This window comes from Mirounga leonina, unplaced genomic scaffold (assembly GCF_011800145.1).
Source record: "Mirounga leonina isolate KUSES-001 unplaced genomic scaffold, KU_Mleo_1.0 Mir_153, whole genome shotgun sequence".
Classification (NCBI taxonomy): Eukaryota; Metazoa; Chordata; class Mammalia; order Carnivora; family Phocidae; genus Mirounga; species Mirounga leonina.
Window position 1 is genome coordinate 5,375,488 of NW_023270387.1, and position 26,070 is coordinate 5,401,557.

Here is a 26,070-nt window from a genome sequence, read left to right on the forward strand (position 1 = left end):
TTCTGTGCAGTAAGATTTTTGTGAAGGTCAATAAAATGGTATAACAGGAGAAAGTGCTTTTATAAACTGAAAAATTCCCTATGAATACAGTTTTATATTATCTCTAATACACTTTTATAATCACTTTGAACAGTCTGATGATGTGATTTTTTTTTTTTTTTTTTTTTGCCACTTGATGATGTGGTGCTATGTATTCAATATTGTATCTACCTTATAAAATACACTACCCTTCTGAGTAAACTTTTGTACTTCTTAGATACAAAAATACTCCATTATCATATGATTTCACTGATATGTGGAATTTAAGAAACAAGGCAGAGGATCATAGGGGAAGAGAGGAAAAAAATGAAACAAGATAAAATCAGAGAGGGAGACAAACCATGAGAGACTCTTAATCCTAGGAGACAAACTGAGGGTTGCTGGAGGGGAGGGGGGTGGAGGGATGGGGTCACTGGGTGATGGGCATTGGGGAGGGCACGTGATGGAATGAGTACTGGGTATTACATAAGACTGAGGAATCACTGACCTGTACCTTGAAACTAATAATACATTATATGTTAATTGAATTTAAAGTAAAAAAAATAAAATATTCCATTGAGTTGAAGGTCAAATGACTCACCTTTTAAGAGGAGTTAGGTTTTGTGGTGTGTGATTACTTTTAATTAGAGTTTCTTTTAAAAATAAATTTTGTCAGAGAAGGTGGATCAGTAAGTTATAGTACTTATTATAAGAACTCTTAATTATACCCACAGAATACTACTAAGTTTCTCAATTTCCAACTAATATTTCTCCAGACTTTTACTGTCTTAGGCATTCTAGACCCAAGATACAAATCAAAGAGAAATTTATTTTGACGGATGAGATGATGACATGAGTGTGTTCTGTCACTTCAGAATTACATTTAATGTTTTCATTGATGGACAAAGTTCCCAGTGGGATAGAGCCAATGTTGAAAGACTTGGAGGAACATATCGTTAGTGCTGGCCTGGCAGATATGGTGGCAGCTGCTGAAACTATTACTACTGTGAGTTTCCTCGGTGGATATGTGTCAGGGTTGTTCTTTAAATGCGGGATTGGGTATTTGAAATAGTAATTGATGACAAAACAGTAATGTTGGAATGCCTTTTAGCATCAAGAAAAAAGTTTTTCAGAGAATTCCCAAATTCTAGAACTGTAGTGTATTAAAATTTCATTTATATTTTTTCATTTTTTGGTATGCTTTCTCTTTAAAAAGCTCAATTGAGTATAAAACATTTTATTTTTAGGACTCTGAGAAATACGTTGAGCAGTTACTTACATTATTTAATAGATTTAGTAAACTCGTCAAAGAAGCTTTTCAAGATGATCCGCGATTTCTTACTGCAAGAGATAAGGTATATATTCTTATATATTAACAGTATTGTCATAATTTACTTTAAAAAGAAACTTGCACCATTATGCTACTAAATTATAAACTAAAAATGTAGCAACTCTGATTTTTTATCTGGAGGACAAGAGTTTTTATTATATTTGGTTTGTTACATGTTTTTGTAAGAATTGGGTATGCTTACAAACTAGAATCTAGCTAGAAAATTTCTCTCTTCCTCATTTTTTCGAGAATATTTTTTTAATATTGAATTCCTATTCATCCATCCTTTAAAACCCACCTCAAAGCACACTTCTGGAACGTCCTTGATACCCTGCCTCCCCCCACATCCTGTCCTCAAGCAGAGTTGATTCTTCTGTCATCTGCCCTTTTCATAGGACTCCTGGGTATCATGTCACATTTATCCTGCCTCTCTTACCCTTTTTTCCTGTCCTTCCTTACTAATATGGGATAATAAGGAACCATGGTATTATCCTTAGGGTTTTATCTTCTTAAGATTTTTTTTTTTTTTTAATTTAGAGAGAATGCACACGGGGAGGGGGCGGGGAGGTGGGGAGAGGGAGAGAGAGAGAGAGAATCCCAAGCAGACTCCCCACTGAGCACAGAGCCCCACACAGGGCTTGATCCCACGAGCCTGAGATCATAACCTGAGCCGAAATCAAGAGTTGGACGCTTAACCAACTGAGCCCCAGGGTTTTATCTTTTTTTTTAAAAAAAGATTTTATTTATTTATTTGATAGACAGCAAGAAAGGGAACATAAGCAGGGGCAGAGGCAGAGGGAGAAGCAGGCTTCCCACTGAGCAGGGAGCCCGATGCGGGTTTAGATCCCAGGACCCTGGGATCATGACCTGAGCCGAAGGCAGACACTTAATGACTGAGCCACCCAGGCGCCCCAGGTTTTATCTTTTTAAATGTCATAAATCTATCACTAGAAATTAGCGACAGTTTTTTCACTTTGATCTACCTTTCTTATTCCCCAAGTTAGATTTTTTTTTTTTCTTTCTGTAACTCTAAAAAGACCATCAACTTTCTCCAGTAGGGTTTTTTTTTTCGACTCCATTTTTAGGTAGGTAGGTAGATAGAGAGAGTAGGAAAGGCATTAAGGGAGGATGGAGGTAATATGAGTTAATTCGAAATACTAAATGGAGTGGCCAGCAAAGGTTTCGTTGAGGGGGCACTTGAATCAGGATTGAAAGTGATTAAGAGGGGTGCCTGGGTGGCTCAGTCGTTAAGCATCTGCCTTCGGCTCAGGTCATGATCCCAGGTTCCTGGGATCGAGCCCCACATTGGGCTCCCTGCTCAGTGGGAAGCCTGCTTCTCCCTCTCCCACTCCCCCTGCTTGTGTTCCCTCTCTCGCTGTCTCTCTCTCTCTGTCAAATAAATAAAAATAAATAAAATAAAAAAAAAGAGGGTGATTAAGAAATAATGTCATGTGGCTGTCTGAGGGAAGAGTATCCAGCAAAAGGGGACAGCAGATGCAAAAGCTGTAAGGCAGGAATTTACTTGCCATATTCCAGGAACAGAAGAGAAAAAGGTCACTGTGGCCTGAGTGGATCTAGTGAGGGGAGAGGAAATGAAGTCAGAGATAAGAGAAGGCCAGATCACATAAGACTCTGAGCCATGGTAAGGAATTTAGTTTCACCCTGAGTAGGATTGAAAGTCATTGGAAGGTTTTGAACAGAACGGATATGACTTATATTTTAACAGGACTTCTTGGTTGCTGCAAAAAGACTAGACTGAAGGGAGGGCAAGAGAAGAAGTAAGAATATTGGCTAAGAACCTATTTAAGTAATTCAGGAAAGTAATGATGGAGGCTTGGCCCAGAATGATAGTTGGTAGAAGTAATCAAAATTGGTTGGATACTGATTATGACAACAAACTACACAAGATTTGCTAATGAATCAGATGTAGAATGTGATAGAAAGAGACGAGTCAGGGATGACATTCAGATTTTTGTTCTGATCGATTAGAAGCACATGCTTGCTGAGATGGGGAAGATGATAGGAGAGGCAGGTTTTGGGAGCGATGGCCATGAAGAGATTAGGAACTCAGTTTTGGACAAGTTAACTTTGAAATGTTTATTAAACATCTATGTGGCAATGTCAAGCTTGGTGTATAGGGGAGAGAATAGACCTGAAATAATAAATTTGGGAGCTTTAGCATATGGATGGCATTTAAAGTGCTGACACTGGCCATGATCACCAGTGTAATGAGTGAGGATGGGAAAGAGAGGTGATCCAAGGACTGGCCTGGGCACCGTCAGTTTCGTTATGAGAAAGATGAAGAACTGGCTTTCATGAGGAGAGAGCAGAGTGAGTGGAATGACCAGGAGAGTGCAGTTTTGTAGACAACCCATAGAAAAAGCACTTTCAGGAGGAGGGCATGATGTGCTGGTTTAAAATGCTGCTGATGGGGCACCTGGGTGGCTCAGCCTTAGGTTAAGCATCTGCCTTCAGCTCAGGTCATGATCCTGGGGTCCTGGGATTGAGCCCTGCGTTGGGCTCCCTGCTCAGTGGGGAGTCTGCTTCTCTCTCTCCTTGCTTGTGCTCTCTCTCTCGTTATTTCTTTCTCTCTCTCAAATAAGTAAAAATAAAAAATTAAATAAAATGCTGCTGATGTGTCTGGTGAGGTGGGAATTAAGCATTGTCTTCTGCATGGAGGTTGTGAGTGACTTTGGCAAGAACGATTAGGTTGAGCAGTGATACAAAAGCCTGGTTGTGGAGGGTTTTTCCAATAGGAGTGGCGGTAGAAAATGGAGACCATGCGTTAGGTAATTCGTCCAGGAAGTTTAGCTTAGGGAGATAAATGACGCAGGAGCTGGAGGTGAGCAAAGGCAAGAGAGAATGTTAAGATTTAAATAACGATGTTTGTGTGCCTAGGAACAGTGGACAGGGAAAGATGACATAAGAGAATTCGGAGGAATTCTGTTCACTTTGGTTTTATTAGCAAAATGGAGCCACATCCTCAGCTGCACGTCTCCCTGGGGGAGGAAATGTGGGAGGCTGAAGGGGAAGACGATGTGTGAAGTGTGTTCTGGGACAGTGCGTGCACAGAGAGAATGGTATGGTTGTCAGGCAGCGCTGAGACCCTGCTTGAGAATAATGATGGTCCTGACGTGGGAGGGAGCATGCTGAAGTCAGGACTTGAAATTTCTGTCAGGCCGCAGACACCTTTAAAATACCAAACTGTATTTTAAATATTAAAAATAATGTTCATTTCATTGTAAATTCTTTGCAGGCATATAAAGCAGTTGTTAATGATGCTACCATATTTAAACTTGAATTACCTTTGAAGCAAAAAGGGTAAGTTTTTAAAAATCATGTTTAAAATTCTTAACTTTTTTGACGTATAACGTATTATATGTTATTGGGTGTGCATTGTGCCCTATCTTCCTAAATCTGTTAGGTTTGATTTTTGTTGTTGCTGGGTTTTTTGGGGTTTTTTTTGCTTTTTTTGTTTTTTTTTTTTACTTTTACGATTTTTGCTGCCTTTGAATATTAAAAACTGTCTCGAATTTTAATTTCATATTATCTCCTTTGGTGACCAAAAAATGTTGATCTTATTTTTTTAAGTAGAAAAATGTTCTTAATCTTTTAGAATCTCTACGTGATTGTTTTTCCTCCTTATTAGTCACTAAAGTTACTTTAATATAAAAGCATAGAATATAACTCAGTTCACCATAATAAAAGAGGGAAGTCAATTTTAATATAAGTATATTGCCATTTAAAAAATCAAAATTTAATGAATTAAAATGGATAAATAATAAATTTAAAAATTGATAAACCTGAGCTAGTTATAGTACCTTTAGAGTAGTACGAAGCAGTAAGGTTAATTGGAAAAATGTTTTGATATAATTTCTAGCTAAGAATTGCTATTTTAGGGGCACCTGGGCAGCTCTGTTGGTTAAGCTCTGCCTTCGACTCAGGTCATGATCCCAGGGTCTTGGGATCGAGTCCCGCATCGGACTCCTTGCTCAGCGAGGAGCCTGCTTCTCCCTCTGTCTGCTGCTCCCCTGCTTGTGCTTGCTCTCTCTGACAAATAAATAAAATCTTTTTTTAGAAATTGATATATTTTTTTTAAGATTTATTTACTTGAGAAAGAGTGCATGTGTGCCTGTGCACGCGCTTGAGGGGGGCAGGGGCAGAGGGGGAGGGAGAGAGACTCCCAAGCAGACTCCCTGCTGAACAGGGAGCCCCAACGTGGGGCTGGAGGCCAGGACCCTGAGATCATAACCTGAGCTGAAATCAAGAGTCAGACACACTCAACTGACTAAGCCACCCAGATGCCCCAAGAATTGCTATTTATTTATCATTTATTTTACAGAGCACATGGAGTGGGGAAGGGCAGAGGGAGAGCGAGAGTATCCCAAGCCAACTCCCTGCTGAGTGCAGAACTGGTGGTGGGGCTCAGTCCCAGAGCCCTGAGCTGAAACCAAAAGTTGGCTGCCTAACTGAGCACCTAGAATTGCTATTTTAAACAAAATTTATATATAATGCTAAAATACGTGAAAAATAGCTTTCTTAAGAATGAAAAGTAATTGTTTAGAATTTTTTAATCATTTTCATTTTGTCTTTTTTGAGCTGTATAAGTTGAGTGATATTACAGTGGAAGATACCTGGGTCATACGGTGTTATAGTAACTTACATAGTTTAAGAGGCATTTGTCTTGTTTTCTTTATACATTGTGAAATGTATGAAATATGTAAACACTGTGTCTTCAAAATCTCTTCATATGGATACAGAAAGGTCTTCCTCATTTACCCCTGCTCCCAGCATTTTTTAATGAAAATTTTCAAATTTTTGTCACTATGTTGCTTTATCAAATATGTATCTCTCTGTACATCCATCAGTCAGCTTTTTAAATGGATTTCAAAAGAAGTTTCAGGGAACCCCTGGGTGGCTGTCTGTTAAGCGTCTGCCTTCAGCTCAGGTCATGATCCCAGGGTCTTGGGATGGAGTCCCACAGTAGGCTCCTTGCTCAGTGAGGAGTCCGCTGCTCCCTCTGCCCCTCCCCCCTTTGTGTACACACTTGCGGGCTCACTCTCTCTTGCTCAAATAAATAAATAAATAAAATCTTAAAAAAGTTGTTTCAGGCACCAGTAACTTTTACTCCCTGAACACTTCAGCATGCAGGCATTAATTGACTTTGGTGTTGGTTTATATTCTCAGATAAAATTTACATGCTGACATAAGCATCCATCCTAAGTGTACAATTTTGTGAGATTTGATACATGGGCCTACACCCCTGTTAGGATGTACCGTGTGTTCATCATCCTTGAGAATTACCTCGTGCCCATTCCGTCAGCCCTACCCCTGCCTCCTTCCCGAGGCAGCCATTGTTGTGATTGTTTCAACATAGATGACTTTTGCCTGATCTAGGACTTTATATAAATGGAATCATACGATATGTACTTTTGTGTGTAAACTTTCTTTCAGTGCAGCACAGTGTTTTTGAGATTCATCCACGTTTTTGCAAAGCACAGTGGTTTGTTTTCCCAAGTGTTTGTACTGCATTACCCTCCCACCAGTAAAGCAAGGGAGTACCAGTTGATCCTCATTTTTAACAACGTTTAGTGTTGTCAGTTTAATTTCAGTCATTCTAGATGTGTGTAGTGATTATCTCGTTGTGTTTGTAATTCCATTTCACTCATGACTATGGCTGTTGAGCCCTTTTTCTTATACTATTTGGCCTTCTTATACTTTGCTTTATAAAGTATTCCATTTTTTTGCCTGTCTTTTTTTTTCCCACTGCATTATTCCTTTTTATTAGGGACCTATAAAAGTTCTTAGATATTCTGTATATAGACTCTTTGGGAGATACATGCTTTTCTTTTATGGTTTTTGCTTTTTTATGTTTTGTCTAGAAAACCTTTGTCTATTTCTACCCCTATGACACAAAGATAATCTTTTTTGTTTCTTCTGTAAGCTTTATAATTTTAGCTTTCACATTTAGTTCTAAGATCCATCTTAAATTAATGATTATAGTGTAAGTAGGGAGTTAAATTTAATGATTTTTTTTCCTTTTCCATATGGATAGCAAGTGGTTTCATCACCCTTTGTTGGAAATACTTACCATCCCCACTGCATTGCTTTGGTGCCTTTTGTAAAAAAATCAAGTGACTTAAAAATATGTGTGTATTTCTGGGCTCTCTGTTTTATTCCATTGATTTATTTGGGTATCCTTAGGCCATTACTACATAGTCCTAATTAATACAGTTCTGTACTAAGTTGAGTAGTAGTATTCTGTAGTCAGTTGAGTAGTTTAATTTTGTTCTATTTTTGGGCGCCTGGGTGGCTCAGTCGGTTAAGCGACTGCCTTCGGCTCAGGTCATGATCCTGGAGTCCTGGGATCGAGTCCCGCATCGGGCTCCCTGCTCAGCGGGGAGTCTGCTTCTCCCTCTGACCCTCCCCCTCTCATGTTCTCTCTCTCTCATTCTCTCTCTCAAATAAATAAATAAAATCTTTAAAAAAAAATTTTTTTTGTTCTATTTTTCCATGAACGCTTTTGATGTTCTAGTATTGTGTTAGTATATAGAAATACAGTTGATTTTTGTATACTGATTTTATATCCTGTTACCTTGTCAAAGGTATTAGTTCTAGTAGTTGTTTTGTAGATTTCTTAAGAGTTTTCTATGTAAATAATCATGTAATCTGTGAATACAGACAGTTTTACTTCTTTCTGATCTTTATACAACTTATTTTTCTTGCCTTGCTACACTGGTTAGGATCATAAGTACATTGTTGAATAGAAGTTGTTAAAGTGGGCATCCCTGTCCTTTTTGTCAAACTTGAGGGGGAATCTTTAATATTTTATCACCAAGTACAAAGTTAGCTGAGGGTTTTTCATATATGCCCTTAATTAGATTGCTTTTTATTCTAGCTTGTTAAAAGTTTTGATAATGAATGGGTGTTGACTTTTATTAAATGCTTTTTCTGAGTTGAAATTATCATAAGGTTTTTCTTCCGTATCCTTCTGATGTGGTAAATACATTGGTTTTTTAAAAAACATTTAACCAAGGTTGAATTCCTAGGATAAACTCTACTTGGTTATGATGTGTATTATTCTTTTTATATAGGCCTGCATTCAGTTTGCTAATAATGTTGGTTGGATTTTTTTTTTTTTTTTAATCTATATTCACGAAGGATTTTACCTCTTTCTTTTCTGGTCTTTGTGCCCTGTATAATTTTCATTTTTGTCATGTCTTTGTCTTTTTCTGGTATGAGGATTATGCTGGCTTTGTAAGGATTGTGAGTTACTTCCTCCTTTTGTATGTTCTAAAAGAATTAGTGTAATTGGTATTACTTCTTCCTTACATGTTTGGTAGAATTCATAAGTAAAACCATCTGGGCCAGGGGTTTTCTTTCTGCGCAGATGTTGATCCCAAGTTCAGCCTCTTTAGATTACTTAGTTAACCTAGTTTTAGTTGTGGTCAGGTGTGTTTTTCAAGGACCTTGTTCATTCTAAGTTGTCAGACTTACATTAGAGCCTCATTAGGATGAGAAATACATCCACAAGAAACAAGGCCAGACACTGTAGTTGTAAATGAGTATGTGCATCTCTAAGTTTGTCCACTGAGAGGGCCTGGCAGCAGTGACACCCCAAAAGCACTGAACACAACTAGCACTAGATCTAGCCCACTAAATATTATTGTCTACTGAAAGAAATTAGGGCTCTGTGAAAAATGGCTGACTGTACCAGACGTAGACTGTTTTTTAACAAAACTTCAACCCAGCCCCTGATTGGATTAAAGTGATTGGCCTTCTCCACAGCACAATAGAGCGGGAACCCACTTCCATCTTAATGGAAGATGACATCATCTGGTGCCTCTGATGCTTTTATATGTAGTGCCCCGTGGTCAGTATGACATTACCAGGCTTGTGAAGGTAGAGATACTTACGATCAATTAAGAGAAAAATCATTTTAGAAACAGACTCTCAGATGATCCCAATATTGGAGTTGGCAGATAAGGACTTTAAAATAATTAAGATCAATAGCTTAACCACAGTGATATGCCACTCACACCCACTAGAATGGCTAAAATTGAAGACAGTAACAAGTGTTGGTTCATATATGGTTCATATATGCAGCTACTTTGGAAGTAGTTTGATAGCTCCTCAAGAAGTTAAATATAGAATTAACCATGTAACCCAGCAGTTCCACCACTGAGTATATACCCAAGAGAAAAAAAACATACACCATCTCAAAAATTTGTACATGAATGTTTGTAGCAGCTTTATTTTTAATAGCCTTTCCCAAAAGGAAACAGCCCAAATGCCCATTGTCTGATGAATGGATAAGCAAAATGTGGTATATCTGTGCAATGCAATATTATCCAGCCATAAAATGGAATGAAATTCTGATACATGCTACAACATGAATGAAACCCTAAGAATATGCTAAGTGAAATCAGCTACACACAAAAGGACACATTTTCTATCATTCCCTTATATGAGGTTTCTAGGATAGGCAAATTCATTGAAAAAAAAAAAATAGACATTAACAGGGACTGGGGGTGGTGAGAGTAGGAAGTTATTGTTTAATGGGTGTAGGGTTTCTGTTTAGGACAGTGAAAAAGTTCTGCCCAGATAGTGGTCATATTTGCAGACCATTGTGAATGTACTTGATGCCCCTAAATTGTAAACTTAAAATGGTAAATCTTTTTACCACAATAAAGAGGTAAATCTTTTTTTAAAGAAATGAACTACCAGTATATGTTATGATGAGGATAAATCTTTTTTTTTTTTTTTAAGATTTTATTTATTTATTTGACAGAGAGAGAGACAGCAAAAGAGGGAACACAAGCAGGGGAAGTGGCAGGCAGAGGGAGAAGCAGGCTTCCCGCTGAGCAGGGAGCCCAGTGCGGGGCTCGATCCCAGGACCTGGGATCATGACCTGAGCCGAAGGCAGACGCTTAACTGACTGAGCCACCCAGGCACCCCATGTTATGAGGATGAATCTTAAGAACACTATGCTAAGTAAAAGAAGTCAGTCAAAAAAGACCACATATTGTATGGTTCCTTTTATTGAGATGTTCAGAATAAGGAAATCCATAAAGACAGAAGGTAGATGACTTGTAGCCAGGGGCTGGGAGGGAGAGATAGCTGGAGAGTGACTGCTAATGTGTATGGGGTTTCTTCTGGGGTTAATGAAAATGTTTTAAAATTTCATTATTCTGGGCGCCTGGGTGGCTCAGTCGGTTAAGCGTCTGCCTTTGGCTCCGGTCATGATCCTAGGGTCCTGGGATTGAGCCCCGCGTTGACTCCCTGCTCGATGGGGAGTCTGCTCTCCCGCTGCCTCTCCCCCTGCTTGTGCAAGCGCACTCACTCTCTCTTTCTGACAAATAAATAAAATCTTAAAAAAAAAAAAAACTTAAAAAATTTTTTTAAAAATTACATTATGCTGATGGTTGCACAAGTTTGTAGATATACTTAAAAAACACTGAATTGTGTACTTTAAATGGATGAACTGCATGGTATGTGAATTATATCTTAGTAATAATAAGCTTAAATAAGAAGTAATAAATAATTCATATTAATGGACAAATAGGTGGAAATTGTTACCTGAGGAAAGGTAAAATATCTATAGCAATATGTAATTGGAATTATAGAGAACAGAAAAGGGGGACATAAGCAATATTTGAAGAGCTATTGACCAGAAATTTCCAAAATGGATACAAGATGCCAACTCTTAGATTCAGGCATCTCTTTGAATCCCAAGCAGGGTAAATGCAGATTAAACCATTCCTGAGTATGTCACAGTGAAACAGCTAAAAACTGAAAACAAACAAACAAGCTCTGAAACAGCCCCCCGAGGGGAAATGATACTCAGCCTTCACAGGAGCGACACTGAAAAGCTGACCCCTGTCTTCCCAGCAGGCACATTGGAGGAAGGGAGACGGGTAGACCACTGCAGTGAGGGCAGTGGTTCCTGCAGGAGCCACGCATTGTGAGTGTGAATAGATGGGAAGAAATAGAGGGATTCTGGGGAAGTAAGTTAGTGGTCTTCTAGTTGCAGAAAAACCTTCCTGGAGTCAGCCAGTGGACGCTGGAAATCAGCTCTTGGTCCTCTCCTTCCACATCTGCTCTCCTCTACGCTGGAGCCCTCTGCTGGAAGTATCTTACAATTTGCCCTTTCCACTTCCCACAGTTAATCTTCCCTGCTTTCCAGAGAAAGGTGTGCCTCTCTCTCCGTTCTTACTGGGGTGTGTTGCCTTGAGACAGAAAAAGCCTCCACGTTGCATAAGAAAGGAGTATTTTGAAACACTGGGATTGATGTACGGAAAATGAATTTCTGATAACTAGGTGTCAGATCCTTTTGCAAGTCATGTGGTTTCCAGTTCTTGGCTTTACACACAATTGATGGCTAATTTTTTTTTTTTAAGATTTTTAAATTTTATTTATTTGACAGAGAGAGAGATAGAGCAGGAACACAAGCAGGGGGAGTGGGAGAGGGAGAAGCAGGCTTCCTGCAGAGCAGGGAGCCCGATGTGGGACTCGATCCCAGGACTCTGGGATCATGACCTGAGCCGAAGGCAGACGCCTAACGACTGAGCCACCCAGGCGCCCTGATGGCTAATTTGATGCATTACTAAAAATAACCTTTTTTGTTAGATCTGTATGTATTTTTTAAGCAAATAACTCAGGAGGTTCTCAACGAGTGGCATAACATCAGAAAAACTTCTTCCAGTCCCATCTACTTATGTGAATAAGATTTTTCAGGACAGACATACAGTTATAAAAATAAAAAGTAGAAATAAAATTGATTGTAATTTCTGGATTCGTTAAGTAGGAGGGAAAAAAGTTTCATCTACCTCATAAAGATATTATGTATGTTTTATATACACAGATACAACATAATTATTTTGGTTTTTGGTTTTGTTTTTTAAAGATTTTTTATTTATTCATTTGTCAGAGAGAGAGAGAGCGAGCACAAGCAGAGGGAGAAGCAGGCTCCCTGCTGAGCAAGGAGCCCGATGCAGGACTCGATCCCAGGACCCTGGGATCATGACCTGAGCCGAAGGCAGACGCTTAACCAACTAAGCCACCCAGGTGTCCCAATTATTTTGTTTTGATAAGTTGTGTACTTAATTTGAATAACTCAATTCTGGGAAAATAACACTTGAATTTTATATACACAAATTTTAAAATGTTGAATTTTACTTACAATTATAATTTAGAGAAGCCAGATAAAGAATAAATGCAAGGCTTTCAAGCATAAAAATATAATACATTGATTTTTAAATTTTGTTAGCAAAGTAAAATAGAGATGCAAGTTCTTCATTGTTTCAGAAAAGTTTGTTTAGGGGCGCCTGGGTGGCTCAGTCGGTTGAGCATCTGTCTTCGGCTCAGGTCATGATCTCGGGGTCCTGGGATTGCGTCCCACATCGGGCTCCTTGCCCAGCGAGAAGCCTGCTTCCCCTCTCCCTCTGCCTGCTGCTCCCCCTGCTTGTGCTCTCTCTGTCAAATAAATAAAATCTTTAAAAGAAAAGTTTGTTTAGTTTTCTAAAAAGGATGATGGTAGGTATCACATAACTGTGGAGTTTAGGTTACGTTGGACACATTCCAAAGAACAGTTTTTCCAGACATATTAATAACAAAAAGTTCTAAATGTTAACTTACAAAATATGCAAGGATTTACACAAGTTTTTTAGAAGTATTTAGCAAGTTAGTACCTAAATAAAAATTTTTAAAGATCATTGACAAGGCCACCACTAGAGTCAGGGCAGGGCAGCACCCAGGGTACAAAATATATGTAGGTCTCCTCTCAGCATCCTGCAGGTGCACCTTTGGGAACTTAAGAGTAAGTGCCTCCTTAAATTATGCACCCTTGTTGTCTTGCTCATCCTAGTCTCAGCCCTGATCACTGGGTTTATACGACTTAAGAAATTTGTGAAAAATTGGCTTTAAAATATTTGCAGATATCATTCACTTTTTATCAACTGCTTTTAATTTGTTTTTTAGGGTGGGATTAAAAACTCAGCCTGAATCAAAATGCCCTGAGCTGCTTGCCAATTACTGTGACATGTTGCTAAGAAAAACACCGTTAAGCAAAAAACTAACCTCTGAAGAGATTGAAGCAAAGCTTAAAGAAGTGGTATATATTTTTTTAATTTCAAAAATTTTAATTACCTTAGTTTGAATTTGTGTTGTGCTTATAAGACTTTGTGTGATAGCAGCTAATGTTGTGAAATTTTACAGTATAAGATCTCTGTAGGGCAGTTATTTGTCTTCCTCGGAATTTTTATTCTGTAGCTTCTAGAAAAGGGAAATAGTATTTAATTCTTCCCCTTCCTGATTGTTTTAAAGGAAATCAATGCTAGCTCCTATTAAAGGACAAAGAAGAGGGAAATGGAGCTGATGGTGTTTGGAATGACAGTAGAGAGACTGGGAGTTTGTCACTTCTTTCTTTTTTGTGAGAGCTCAAAATAGGTAACGAGAAATGAGTGAGTGTAGGTAAGAGTTAGTTGCTTTCATTTTTGTCTCCTGGCTGTTAGTGTAATTTGCTATAAGCCCAGGAATACAAAGAAGAAAAAAAAATAGAAGTAAAGATAGAAAATATAGACAAAAAGATTTAGAGAGAAGATTAGTGTCAGATCAAAGTAAAAAGGCTATAGAGAAATTTGGGGAGAAACCCTTAATTTTCATCTAAAGTTTTATTACATTATTTATTAAATCTGAAAAATTGATGTTTATAGGAACTAAAAGGTTATTTGATTACAGTCTCAAATTTGCTAGCTTTTAAAGTAGTAAAGTAGGGTATTGGGACTGGTCATTTTTCAGAGATGGGTGATTCAGTAGGCTTCTATCTATATATGCATATGTAAATTTCTGGATTTTGACATTGGGGTATGGAAAGGTCTCCGTGAGAGAGCTGGCTAAGAATAGACATGGATTGAAAGTAACTTTGTTTTCTGTACAGCTGTTGGTACTTAAATACGTACAAAATAAAGACGTTTTTATGAGATACCACAAAGCTCATTTGACACGACGTCTTATTTTGGACATCTCTGCTGATAGTGAAATTGAAGAGAATATGGTAGAGTGGCTAAGAGTAAGTACATTTTTTAGTATTTGTTTTTTTTTAATATAACCCATGGTTCTTACGTGTGCTTAAGTAATACATTTTGGTGATGTTAGTGTCAAAGAAGCAGGGGACGTTTTATAAGAGCATTGGCATCAGTGATACAAAATAAAGTGATATCTAATAAAGTATATTTTCTTAATAAAGACTTTAGTGAGACACTTTTGCTCTTGGTTTGCTTCTGATGTTTTGCACTTTTGTATTTCCACTTTCATTTGAATTGACCTTATTAAATGGGCTGTGGGATAAATCATTGCATTTTTAAGGTGTTTTCAGTACTAAATGCTTAACTGTAGGGATGTCTGTAAATAAAGACTTTTAGATAGCTAAAAGAACTAATACGTAAAAGATGATGGCTTACTTAGGGTAATCAGTGCTAATTCAATTATGATTAAATTCTCATATCAAAGTATTTTAAGTCCGTTCCTGTCAGTTCACTTAAATGGAATTTGAGTTATATTAAAATGAATGTCTTTTATGTATATGTATGGTGTTAAGGTACATAATATGATTATGTTATGTAATTTTTTATATTATATATGGTTATGTATTTTATATATATCTCCTTCATTTATATATACATTTCACAATACACATTTATCGATTGTCCTGCTTTGCATGATACTATACGATAGTAAAATTACTCTGCAAACTGACCGTATGCAAAATGATCTTAATGTTAACAATCAGTGGGAAAAATTATTGTTTTGTAACTCTGAGAAATTTCTGTTAAAACATTAAAAACTCTATCTTACATAGGAAAAAAATTTGTAAAATGAGTATGTATTTATTAGTACACTATAAAACATAAGAAACTTTTAGAACTAAAGTACTATTTTTCTGTAAAAACCTAAGATTAGTTAGGAAAATATTTGCAATTCATATGTCCAATATTGTATTTAGAATACATAAAGAACTCTTACAACTCCACAGCAAAAAGACAGCTAAGTTACAAATGGGCAAAGGATTAAAATAGACATTTCTTCCCAGAAGATATTCACATGGCTAATGCATGTTTCAAAGATGTTGGACATCATTAGTCATTACTTCTGCTTTCCTCCCACTCTCCTTTATTCCCACTATGGTAGCTAAAATTAAAAAAGAAAGCAACAAGTGTGGGCAAGGAAGAGGAGAAATTGGAACCTCGTGTGCAGCTGATGAGACTATAAATCAGTGCAGCCCCCGGGGAAAACTGTTGGGCCGTTCTTAGAAGTTAGACATAGAGTCAGCCCAGCAGTTCTCCTCCTGAGTCATTCTGCTCGAGAGGTACGGAAGCACGTGACCACACAAGAACCTTGTTTGTGGATGTTCAAAACAGCATTATTAACAAGAGCCACAAGGTGGAAACAACCCAAAATGTCCATCAGCTGATAAGGGATAAACCAAATGTGGTTTAATCATACAACGGGAGGATACTTAGTAGTCACAAGAAAAACAGGACTGACACACACTGCAACATGAGTGAACTTGGAAAACACTGCTAAGTGAAAGAATTCAGTTACAAAAGACCACGTAGTATGAGACTCCACTAAAACAAAATGTCCACAGTGGCCAAATCCGCAGAGACCCTGTAAATACACTAAAACCCACTTAATTGTACATTCTGAAAGAGTGAGTGTTCTGGTAGATGAGTTGTATCTCAGGAAAGCTGTCCTGTAAATGAAGAGTAGTTTGACCAGCCGGGGCCTTGTCATGTGACTTAGAATAGGGCATGAGCATCTTCTTTGTGCCTTGAAGAGTTGTCAGACTCCCTGTAAGTTTGGGTCAGCTTCCAGCCTGTGGTTTTTCGGGCTCTCAGTGTTGGAAAGTTTTTGCTGGTGTCACTTCTCCTGGGGCGTCTTGTTTTTTGTTGTTGTTGTTGTTGTTTGTTACTACTCCTTTCTCACTTAAGTTGATAATTTACCTTCAGTAAATTTACCTTAAGATAATTTACCTTACATTCCTATGCCTGTATATTTAGAGTCTTCAGCGTTGGCAAGTTGACTTCAGTCAGCTCTTTTAGAATGCTGTTTATGTTCTATTAGATTATTTTCATTTCCAGCTTTATTTTTTTTTCTGTGGTATGCTTTTATCATTGTCATTGGCCATTTAGCTCTCTTGATTATCCATTTTTGTAAAATGTCAAGTGGATTTATCCCTGGAAGGCAAGGATGCAACAAAACTGTATGCTTTGCTTTCTGTGGGTGAACTGGATTAACAGATGACTAACAGATTTTGAAAACAAGTGTTGTGATTGGTCATGATGAGAAGTAAATTTTGTACTTTATGCATTCCTCACATTTAATACATGGTGATAACTGAGAGTTGACTTGGGTTGTTGAGGGACTGGTGTTATTGAACTATATACTGTGGCGACTGATTCATGTATATTGGAATCATGCAGAGAAAGCCTGGGTGACCTGGACTGTCTCATTTAGTTTTTAAGAATCAAATTTAATAGGTATTACAATGTAAGTATTCTAATAAATAAGAGGGGAATGATTTTATATTAAAGCATCTAAGACTTAGTTTTCCATTGAAAGTTTTTCCTAATAGTATATCAGATTATATATTATTGCTCATTACCTCTTTTGTCTTTGCCTTTCATAGGAAGTTGGTATGCCAGCAGATTATGTAAACAAGCTTGCTAGAATGTTTCAGGACATAAAAGTATCTGAAGATTTGAACCAAGCTTTTAAGGAAATGCACAAAAATAATAAATTGGCTTTACCAGGTATTATTTTATAATTACGTGTGTGTGTGTGTGTACACACATTTATATGTATATATATACACCTTTTTAAAGAGATTATTTTTGTTTTCCAGTATATTAAAAATGAACCCTAACAGTAACAGATACAAAGATGTTACAAAGTCCACATTCCTTGAAGACATCCAGCAAAACAGAATTTAACAGAATTTAGATTTGATAGTCCTTATTTTTATGTATGTATGTATTTTTAAAATTATTTTTTATTTATTTTTAAAGATTATTTATTTGAGAAAGAGAGAGAATGTGAGCAAGAAGGGCAGAGGGAAGGGAGAGAGAATCTCAGGCCGACTCTGTGCTGAGTGCAGAGCCCAACACAGGACTCAATTTTATGACCTGGAGATCATGACCTGAGCTGAAACCAAGAGTTGGATGCTCCACTGGCTCCACCACTTAGGCACCCCTATTTTTTATTTTTTCAAAATAGCCACAGTTCACTGCCTGAGCTTTACATGTTTCAGATCCAGTCACATGAAGAGACTTATTTCTTTTTTATTTTAAGATTGATTTTATTTATTTATTTGTTTATTGATTGATTGATTGATTGATTTATAAGTAGGCTCCACACCCAGCATGGAGCCCAACAGGGGGCTTGAACCCACAACCCTGAGATCAAGACCTGAGCTGAGAGTCGGATGCTTAACCGACTGAGCCACCCAGGCATCCCCCCCCCTTTTTTAAAGATTTTATTTAGGGCGCCTGGGTGGCTCAGTTGGTTGAGCGACTGCCTTCGGCTCAGGTCATGATCCCAGGGTCCTGGGATCGAGTCCCGCATCGGGCTCCCTGCTCAGCGGGAAGCCTGCTTCTCCCTCTCCACTCCCCCTGCTTGTGTTCCCTCTCTTGCTGTCTCTCTCTCTGTCAAATAAATAAATAAAATCTTTAAAAAAAAAAAAATAAAAAAAAAATATTTATTTGAGAGAGAGAAAGAGAAAGAGCATGAGTGGGGGCGGGGGGCAGAGGGAGAGGGAGAAACAGACTCCCCGCTGAGCAGGGAGCCTGAGCAGAAGGCAAGACGCTTCACCAACTGAGCCACCCTGGCACACACACACCCCCTTTTTTTCTTTATAAGTTTTATTTTTAAGTATAATCTCTACAGCCAATGTGGGCTTTGAACTCATGACCCTGAGATCGAGAGTCGCATGCCCTCCCCCGACCCCCACTGAGCCAGCCAGGTGTCCCTCTAATCCTTTCCTTTTTTTTAAAAGGATACTTTTAACAAAATCTTTAGGGTTTCGTTTATTTTTCACCAATGTTCACCCAGTATACATATATATTTCTTTTTAATTTTACACATTTTCAAGATTATTTATTTCATATTTTCTGATATTCTTGCCTATAGCTGATTCAGTTAATATAAAAATTCTAAATGCTGGTGCCTGGTCAAGGAGCTCTGAGAAAGTCTTTGTCTCACTTCCTACCGAACTGGAGGATTTGATACCTGAAGTAGAAGAATTCTACAAAAAAAATCATAGTGGTAGAAAATTACATTGGCATCATCTCATGTCAAATGGAATTGTAAGTAGATGGTGTATTAGTTCCGATATTGGTTTGACTGAAAGTACCGGCACTCGAGAGATCTTTGTTTGTCTCACATGTGCAAGTTTGAGCAGGTCTAGTGGATCTAGTCCATGGAGTTGTAGAGACATGGGCTTCTGCTTGTATCAGCACACTTAAAATATCGCTCTTGTCTGCAAATGCAATATGATCCCCAATGTGCCTGTCTTCCAGCCCAACAGGAAGGGAAAGATGAGAGTACACGGTACTTCAGGAGTAACTTCTAGAAGTTGCCCCATCATTTCCACTCACATCCCATTGGGCAGAACTGGTCACATGACCACATTTTGCCCCAGGGAGAGCTGGGATTTGAGCCTTTATTCTGGGCAGTCATGAAGTTGTGCTAAAATTGTGATTACCGTGTAAAAAAGGAAGAGTGGATATTGGAAGACGGCTGGCAGTCTTTTCCATGTTTAATCTCATGTGAGAGAGTATAGGAGAGAGATGGTAATCATCCTGAAGAGAGTCTCATCTTTATGTTATTTTGTCTGTTATAGATAACATTTAAGAATGAAGTAGGTCAATATGATTTGGAGGTAACGACGTTTCAGCTGGCTGTGTTGTTTGCATGGAACCAAAGACCCAGAGAGAAAATCAGCTTTGAAAATCTAAAACTTGCAACTGAACTCCCTGATGCTGAGCTTAGAAGGACTTTATGGGTTTGTTTTATGTTTTTTGTTTTTAAAGTTGTATCCAGTCACAAGCAGGAAATATTTGATGGCTTGCTTACAGTAAATTTATGAATTCATAACACTCTGAAAATGACCTTTAATCAAGAAAAAATACACTAATGAGGTATTAATGCACTAATGAGGTATTCATGGTAAAAAAGACATTGAAAGTAAGCAAGTTACAAAGATGGTGAAAGACAAGAAAGGAAAAAAAAAATGAGAGAATGTTTGAGTTGGTGTTTAAACGTTATCTGTGAGGAGTGTGGCCACAGATTTCATACTGAGAATGTGTTCAGAGATTTTTATGATGACCAAAAATGTAAGAATTAGAAAACTTTGGTCTTTTTGAGGGCCTGCAAAATGTACTTGTTAGTCTCCTGCTCATAGCTACATTTTACTCCTACTCCACAGACCTCTTGAAAGTTCCAGAATAATAATTGTCTAGAGGGAAATAGCTGGTGTGTAACTGGCAGGTTGCTTTTGCTGTGATTGCCTATGACCAGTTGCTCTGGTCTTGTCTCTTACTGTAAAGAGATCGTTTATTGCTTCCTTCCTCACAACCAACTCTTTCTCCTCGTTCTTTTCTCAGTTTCTACATTTACATTGTTAAAGTCATCGAGGTATCATATAAAAGTTGAATCGTGATTTTGTGCTTATAATTTGTTCTCCCCTCTTTTAGTCATGTTGGAGAATTGATCTTAGTATTCTGTACCGTTGATCAATGTTAATTGTTTTCTCTTTATTCTTCGTAGTCTTTAGTAGCTTTCCCAAAGCTCAAGCGGCAGGTTTTACTGTACGAACCTCAAGTCAGCTCACCCAAAGACTTTACAGAAGGCACTCTCTTCTCAGTGAACCAGGAATTCAGCTTAATGTAAGGTCGACGGTGGTTGATGTAAAATAAAAATACCTTGTTGGAAGTTTGGTGTTAATTTATTGTTAGCACAATAATTATTTTCCTTACGTTATATTTAAAACATCACTCTAGGGTTACGCCACTTAGTTGTTTATTAAACATAGTAATGAAGTGGATATGCTTACTTCTTATTTGTCAAGGATACATTTTGGTGTGTGATTATAGTACTTTTCATCTTTAAACATCTTTATATTGCTTTCATCTTTAAACATTGAACTCTAAAGAAGCTTTATTCACACAAAGCATTTTTCCCCTAAGATCCATTTAGATGAGAATGCTGAATAGCAGCCCATGTATCTTCCGACGATCTAAGCACTTTCATGGTAGTATAAATTATATTAGCTCTGTTATTACAGGGAATGATGTCACCCATACATTATTAACTGAGCTTTTGTTGTGTTTGGGGGAAATCATATGATTCATTTTAAATAAAGCTGTATGTTGATTATTTGTTACTTTTCCTTTAAGCAGTTCTGGAGAGTAATCTTCAGAATATTTCTAAATCTTTTTTCTCAGACATTATTGCTATAGTGTGATGTCAAAAGGCCTTCAACTGTAAAATACTTGATTCACTTTTTTATAGAAAAAATGCAAAAGTTCAGAAAAGGGGTAAAATCAACTTGATTGGACGCTTGCAGCTCACTACAGAAAGGATGAGAGAAGAAGAAAATGAAGGAATAGTTCAACTAAGAATACTTAGAACCCAGGTTTGTATAAGGCAGAATGTCTATACTTTGAAAAAATTTTCATTTTTTTAAATTTCCATTTTTTTAATTTATTTTTTTTATTTTTATTTATTTATTTATTTTAAAGATTTTACTTATTTGAGAGCGAGAGAATGAGAGAGAGAGAACACATGAGAGGGGGTAGGGCCAGAGGGCGAAGCAGACTCCTTGCCGAGCAGGGAGCCCGATGTGGGACTCGATCTAGGGACTCCAGGATCATGACCTGAGCTGAAGGCAGTCGCTTAACCAACTGAGCCACCCGGGCACCCATTTTTTTTTTTAAATTTAAAAGCATGTAGGTATTCAAACTGTAATGAACTAATTTTCATTTTACTGGAATTTAAAAACGGCATTGCTGGCATTCTCTTAGTTGCTGAAAGAGATGTCTGTATGTCTTGATGGCCTCTGGTAGATTCTGCTGGTTGGGCAAAACCTTGGTTTTAAGTTATGTCTCCCTTTGATCACAATTGACTTAATGTGTGTCCACAATAAGTTGTAATTCTAGGATTGAAGTACTTAAACTCTTACTTAATTTTAAGACTTATAATTCCATTGTAATATGAAATTAGGGAACACTTTTAAAAACTTTCTTTTTTTTCTTAAGTTTTATTTATTTATTTTTAGCAGTCTCCACACCCAATGTGAGGCTTGATCTCACGACCCCAAGATCAAGAATCTCATGCGCTTCTGACTGAGCCAGCCAGGCGCCTCTACTTTCAAAAACATTTTAAAGCTAGGATTGTGGTCCCTTCTGAACATGATAAAGAATACTTACTGCAAACTGATGTGTGACCATTTTAACTTTAGAAATATTCTTATTAGGGGCATCTGGGTGGCTCAGTCAGTTAAGCGTCTGCCTTTGGCTCAGGTCATGATCCGAGGGTCCTGGGATTGAGTCCCGCATTGGGCTTCTTACTCAGCAGGGAGCCTGCTTCTCCCTCTGCCTGTGGCCCGCCCCCCCACTTGTGCTCAGTCACTCTCTATTTTTGACAAAGAAATAAAAATCTTAAAAGAAATACTATTAAGACCAAGTTATTCCACTTTTGCTGTTTTTATTTAATACTATTTGAAACTGCTGGCCAATTCAAGAAAATATGAAACAAATAAGAAAAGATTAAAATATTTCATAACTTCTAGATCATATAGTGTGATAAAGGAGCAGGGAAAAGATGAATAAAAATCAGTTGCTTTTCTAGTTAGCAATAAATTTGAAAAACTTAAGAGCAAAGGGGCACTTGGGTAGCTCAGTTGGTTGAGCATCCAACTCTTGATTTCAGCTCCGGTCATGATTTCTGGGTCGTGAGATGGAGCCCCACGCTGGACTCCTCGTTCAGCAGGGAGTCTGCTTGAGATTCTCTGTCTCTGCCCCTCCCCCCACTTGTGTGCGCTCTCTCTCTCAAATAAGTAAATAAAATCTTAAAAAAAAAAAGTAAAGGAGAAATAAAGAAACCATAGAATTCATAGGCACTTCTTTAAAAAGAATTCATGGCCCTTTACTGAGAGTCAAAAGGAGATTTAAATAAATAGAAAGATCTTGCTCTTTTTCTCTTGGCTAAAATTTTTATTGAGGTGTAATTTACGTGTAAAATGCACATTTCACAGGTTGTCCATGAGTTTTGATGTTGTGAGCATCATCTCAGTTAAGATACAGAAGGTTTCTGTCAGTCCAGCCAGGCCCCCTCTGACCCACCGGACTACCCCTCACTGTTGCCTAGTTTTGCCTGTTCCGAGTCTTCATGGAAATAGAATCAGACAGTGAACGTACTTGTTCTGTCTAGCTTCTTTTGCTCAGCATGCAGTAACCATGTTCTTCAGTGATAAGGCTGAATTACTTAGGAAGTCGATTTTTCCCATGTAAAAATTCGACTGGGAATATTTTGGGAATTTTACATTTTGATTCTCAGTTTTATGAGAAAGAATAAATGAGAGTGCTTGAGATCCTTAAAAAAAAGAAAGAATAAGGTGTTGGTGGAACTTGCCTTTGCCAAATGTGAACACTTAACTAAAATATCTACAAAATAAAACAGTGTAACAGGCAGATTGGTTGAGGAAAATAGCTCAGAATTGAACCTACTCTATAAATATAGACGAACTTTGGAATAAAGGAAATAATTTCCATGAGCCATGACAAGGGAATTCAGGAAGAGATTTGGGGGAGTTTCACGTTTGGGGGGAAAATCAGGGTATAGTTCCAGTTTCTGGCTACACCAGGATAAATTCCAGATGGATTCAAGTTGAGCAGGTATAGTCATTCTATAGGACGTGCAAGAAAATGAAGTTTTTTGCTTTGTCTTAAACTGATGGCTGATTATGTACAGTCCAGTAACCCGGGCTGTCCCTTCAGGTAGTGCTCAGCCTTTCTCATTTCTCCCGATATTCCTCCAGTCAGCCCCACTCTGTGCTGTTTCACAGATGGCATCTGGAAGGATCGAGGGCGAGAGGAATTCACTTGACCTCGTAGTGACAGTGAAGGGACTGTCCTATCCTTGCGACAGTGGCCTGGGTTCTTGCTTTTTTTGTGCGGTGCTTTCCGTGTCAGCCGCGGGAGCCTGACTTTCTGTTGCTATCTGCTGCTACTGAGCTCTGGTTCATTATTTTTCCAGTTGGTAAGGAACACATGGGCTCTTCCCTGCTCTGACCGCCTGTCCTCTGTGCTTACGGAGCCCTTCAGCTCTCTGAGCCTCTGTCCCATCTCCCGTGTGGCTTCTTGGCCTGCAGGTGCTCCTGTCACTCTCACTGCTGCTGCAGCATGACTCTGGCCTGGAACTGAAGGCCTGTGGGGGTCTTGTTAGCTCTGCACCCCACCTGTGCCATGTGGGGACTGGAGGAGGGTCGGGAGTGCGTGTTCTTCCCATCCTGTCATGCCCCGTCTTCCAGTGATGGCCGGCTGGCAAGTGCAGACCAAGGCCAGCGCCCCCGTGCTCGGTTCCCCTCATCACCTCTCGAGCACAGCCACTTTCCTCACCTCGGCCAAAGCTTGAGACACGTACAGTCGGTCCTCCCTCCTGGCTCCTGAGATTTTCACGTGCCTGAAGGCTTTCGCCCTTCCTTTCTGTCTGGACCCTTGACGTAAGCCCCTGGCATCGGGAGCCTGGCATCTCGATACACTGAGAATGGGAGGACTTCACTGTCCTCTTCATGATGGGGGAGGGATCCTCATGTCTGCCAGGGATGTGGAAGAGTCTTTTCTCTCGTGGAACAGTGCCTGGTGCCCAAGTCTGTTACCATTTTGCAGCAAAACTTCACTTTGAATGTGAAAAGCCAGTATTACCTCTCATTTTCTCTTTTCACATTTCTTCTTTAACAAATTCTAATCTCCACCAAGGCAGACAGATGGCTTTGGTTTGCTAAGGAGAGAGCTCCTACAGGAAAAGCAAAAAAAGTGGGGCGCCTGGGTGGCTCACTCGTTAATTCGGTTCAGGTCATGATCCCAGGGTCCTGGCATCCAGCCCTGCAGCAGGAAGCCTGCTTCTCCCTCTCCTTCTGGCCCTCCCCCTACTCATGCTCTCTTGCTCTCTCTCTCTCTCAAATAAAATCTTTTAAAAAAAAGCAAAAGAAAAGAATATTTAATAATTTTTGAATTATCCCTATTACAAACTTAATAGTAATTAAGGGGCGCCTGGGTGGCTCAGTTGGTTAAGCGACTGCCTTCGGCTCAGGTCATGATCCTGGAGTCCCTGGATCGAGTCCCGCATCGGGCTCCCTGCTCGGCGGGGAGTCTGCTTCTCCCTCTGACCCTCTTCCCTCTCGTGCTCTCTGTCTCTCATTCTCTCTCTCTCAAATAAATAAATAAAATCTTTTAAAAAAAAATAGTAATTAAATCATCAAGGAAATATTTATAAAATTGACATAGGTGAACAGTGCTTACTCCTGTAAGAAGTCAGAATATTTCATTAGATCAATAAACTGAAGGTAATATTTATAGCAGATATAATTTATTATTTTGATAAATACATAAAGAGTAGTAATTACTGATTTTTAAAACTAGACACCAGCTGGCATGTGCTTCTACACAAAGAAGTAACTTTGCCTATGATGGAAAAGGGTGTGTAAGGGGTTTGTTGTATCTTAATTGATACTTAATACCAGTTTATATACATACTGTGTTCACAGTTAAGAGAAATTTTTGAAACGTGCATAATGTGGAAAAAAGTAATGGAAGGAAGTATCCCAAAACATTAGGTGTGGTCTTCTGCAGAGAGGTTATGGGTAATTTTGTTTTTCCTTGTTTTTCAAAATCTTTATAATCAGATTTTCTTTTACAGTGAGTGGAAAAAAAGTATATTAAGTAAAAGCTGCTGGTCTCAAGATTAATCTAGTGATTAGTCTTTTGGATGGATGTTGGAAAGAGAATGAAATACATAAAACGTCATGTTTTGTTGTTTTACTTAAAATTTAATCTATTAATGATCTTTCATTTTTGTTTTTCTTTTAGGAAGCTATCATACAAATAATGAAGATGAGAAAGAAAATTAGTAATGCTCAGCTGCAGACTGAATTAGTAGAAATTTTGAAAAACATGTTTTTGCCACAAAAGAAAATGATAAAAGAGCAAATAGAGTGGCTAATAGAGCACAAATACATCCGAAGAGACGAGTCTGACATCAACACTTTCATATACATGGCATAATCTTGAACATCATGGACAACATTAAGAACCCAAATTTCAGAGTGCGTGGGCAGAAAGTTGTAACAGTTTGTGCTGGAGGAAGGTCTATTTGGACTTTGATTACATAAATATTAAAATCTCTGCCTTACCTGACAAAACAACTCTATCTTGCCAATCACATTAGTTAGCATGATGGCATTCCCTTCATGTTGCACACTCTGTAACAGCATGCTGTTTTGTGGAGAAACTTGCATTCATGAAGAGCCCATGATGAACTTGTAAAAGTGAATTTGATTTCTATCCACCAGAAGAAATAGTCGGGAAGGGTGAGGGCGGGGTTCTTGTTGCTTTTTTTTTTTTTTTCTCCTCTCTTTTTTTCCTCTCTCACGAAAATGTACTTGC

The 26,070-nt window shown here is 38.4% G+C and overlaps 1 protein-coding gene across 1 annotated transcript in view; it reads left to right on the top strand.

Moving 5' to 3' along the window:
* Positions 1-25,945, top strand: part of CUL5 (cullin 5) — an 88,952-nt gene extending 63,007 nt beyond the window's left edge. The window contains exons 9-19 of the mRNA XM_035008851.1: positions 894-1,024; positions 1,266-1,373; positions 4,605-4,669; positions 13,328-13,460; positions 14,286-14,417; positions 17,037-17,160; positions 18,536-18,711; positions 19,248-19,409; positions 20,174-20,292; positions 20,918-21,041; positions 25,495-25,945. Coding sequence (XP_034864742.1) covers positions 894-1,024; positions 1,266-1,373; positions 4,605-4,669; positions 13,328-13,460; positions 14,286-14,417; positions 17,037-17,160; positions 18,536-18,711; positions 19,248-19,409; positions 20,174-20,292; positions 20,918-21,041; positions 25,495-25,689 — 1,469 coding nt within the window. The 3' untranslated portion in view covers positions 25,690-25,945. The remainder of the gene's footprint in view (positions 1-893; positions 1,025-1,265; positions 1,374-4,604; positions 4,670-13,327; positions 13,461-14,285; positions 14,418-17,036; positions 17,161-18,535; positions 18,712-19,247; positions 19,410-20,173; positions 20,293-20,917; positions 21,042-25,494) is intronic.
* Positions 25,946-26,070: the final 125 nt, after the last annotated feature.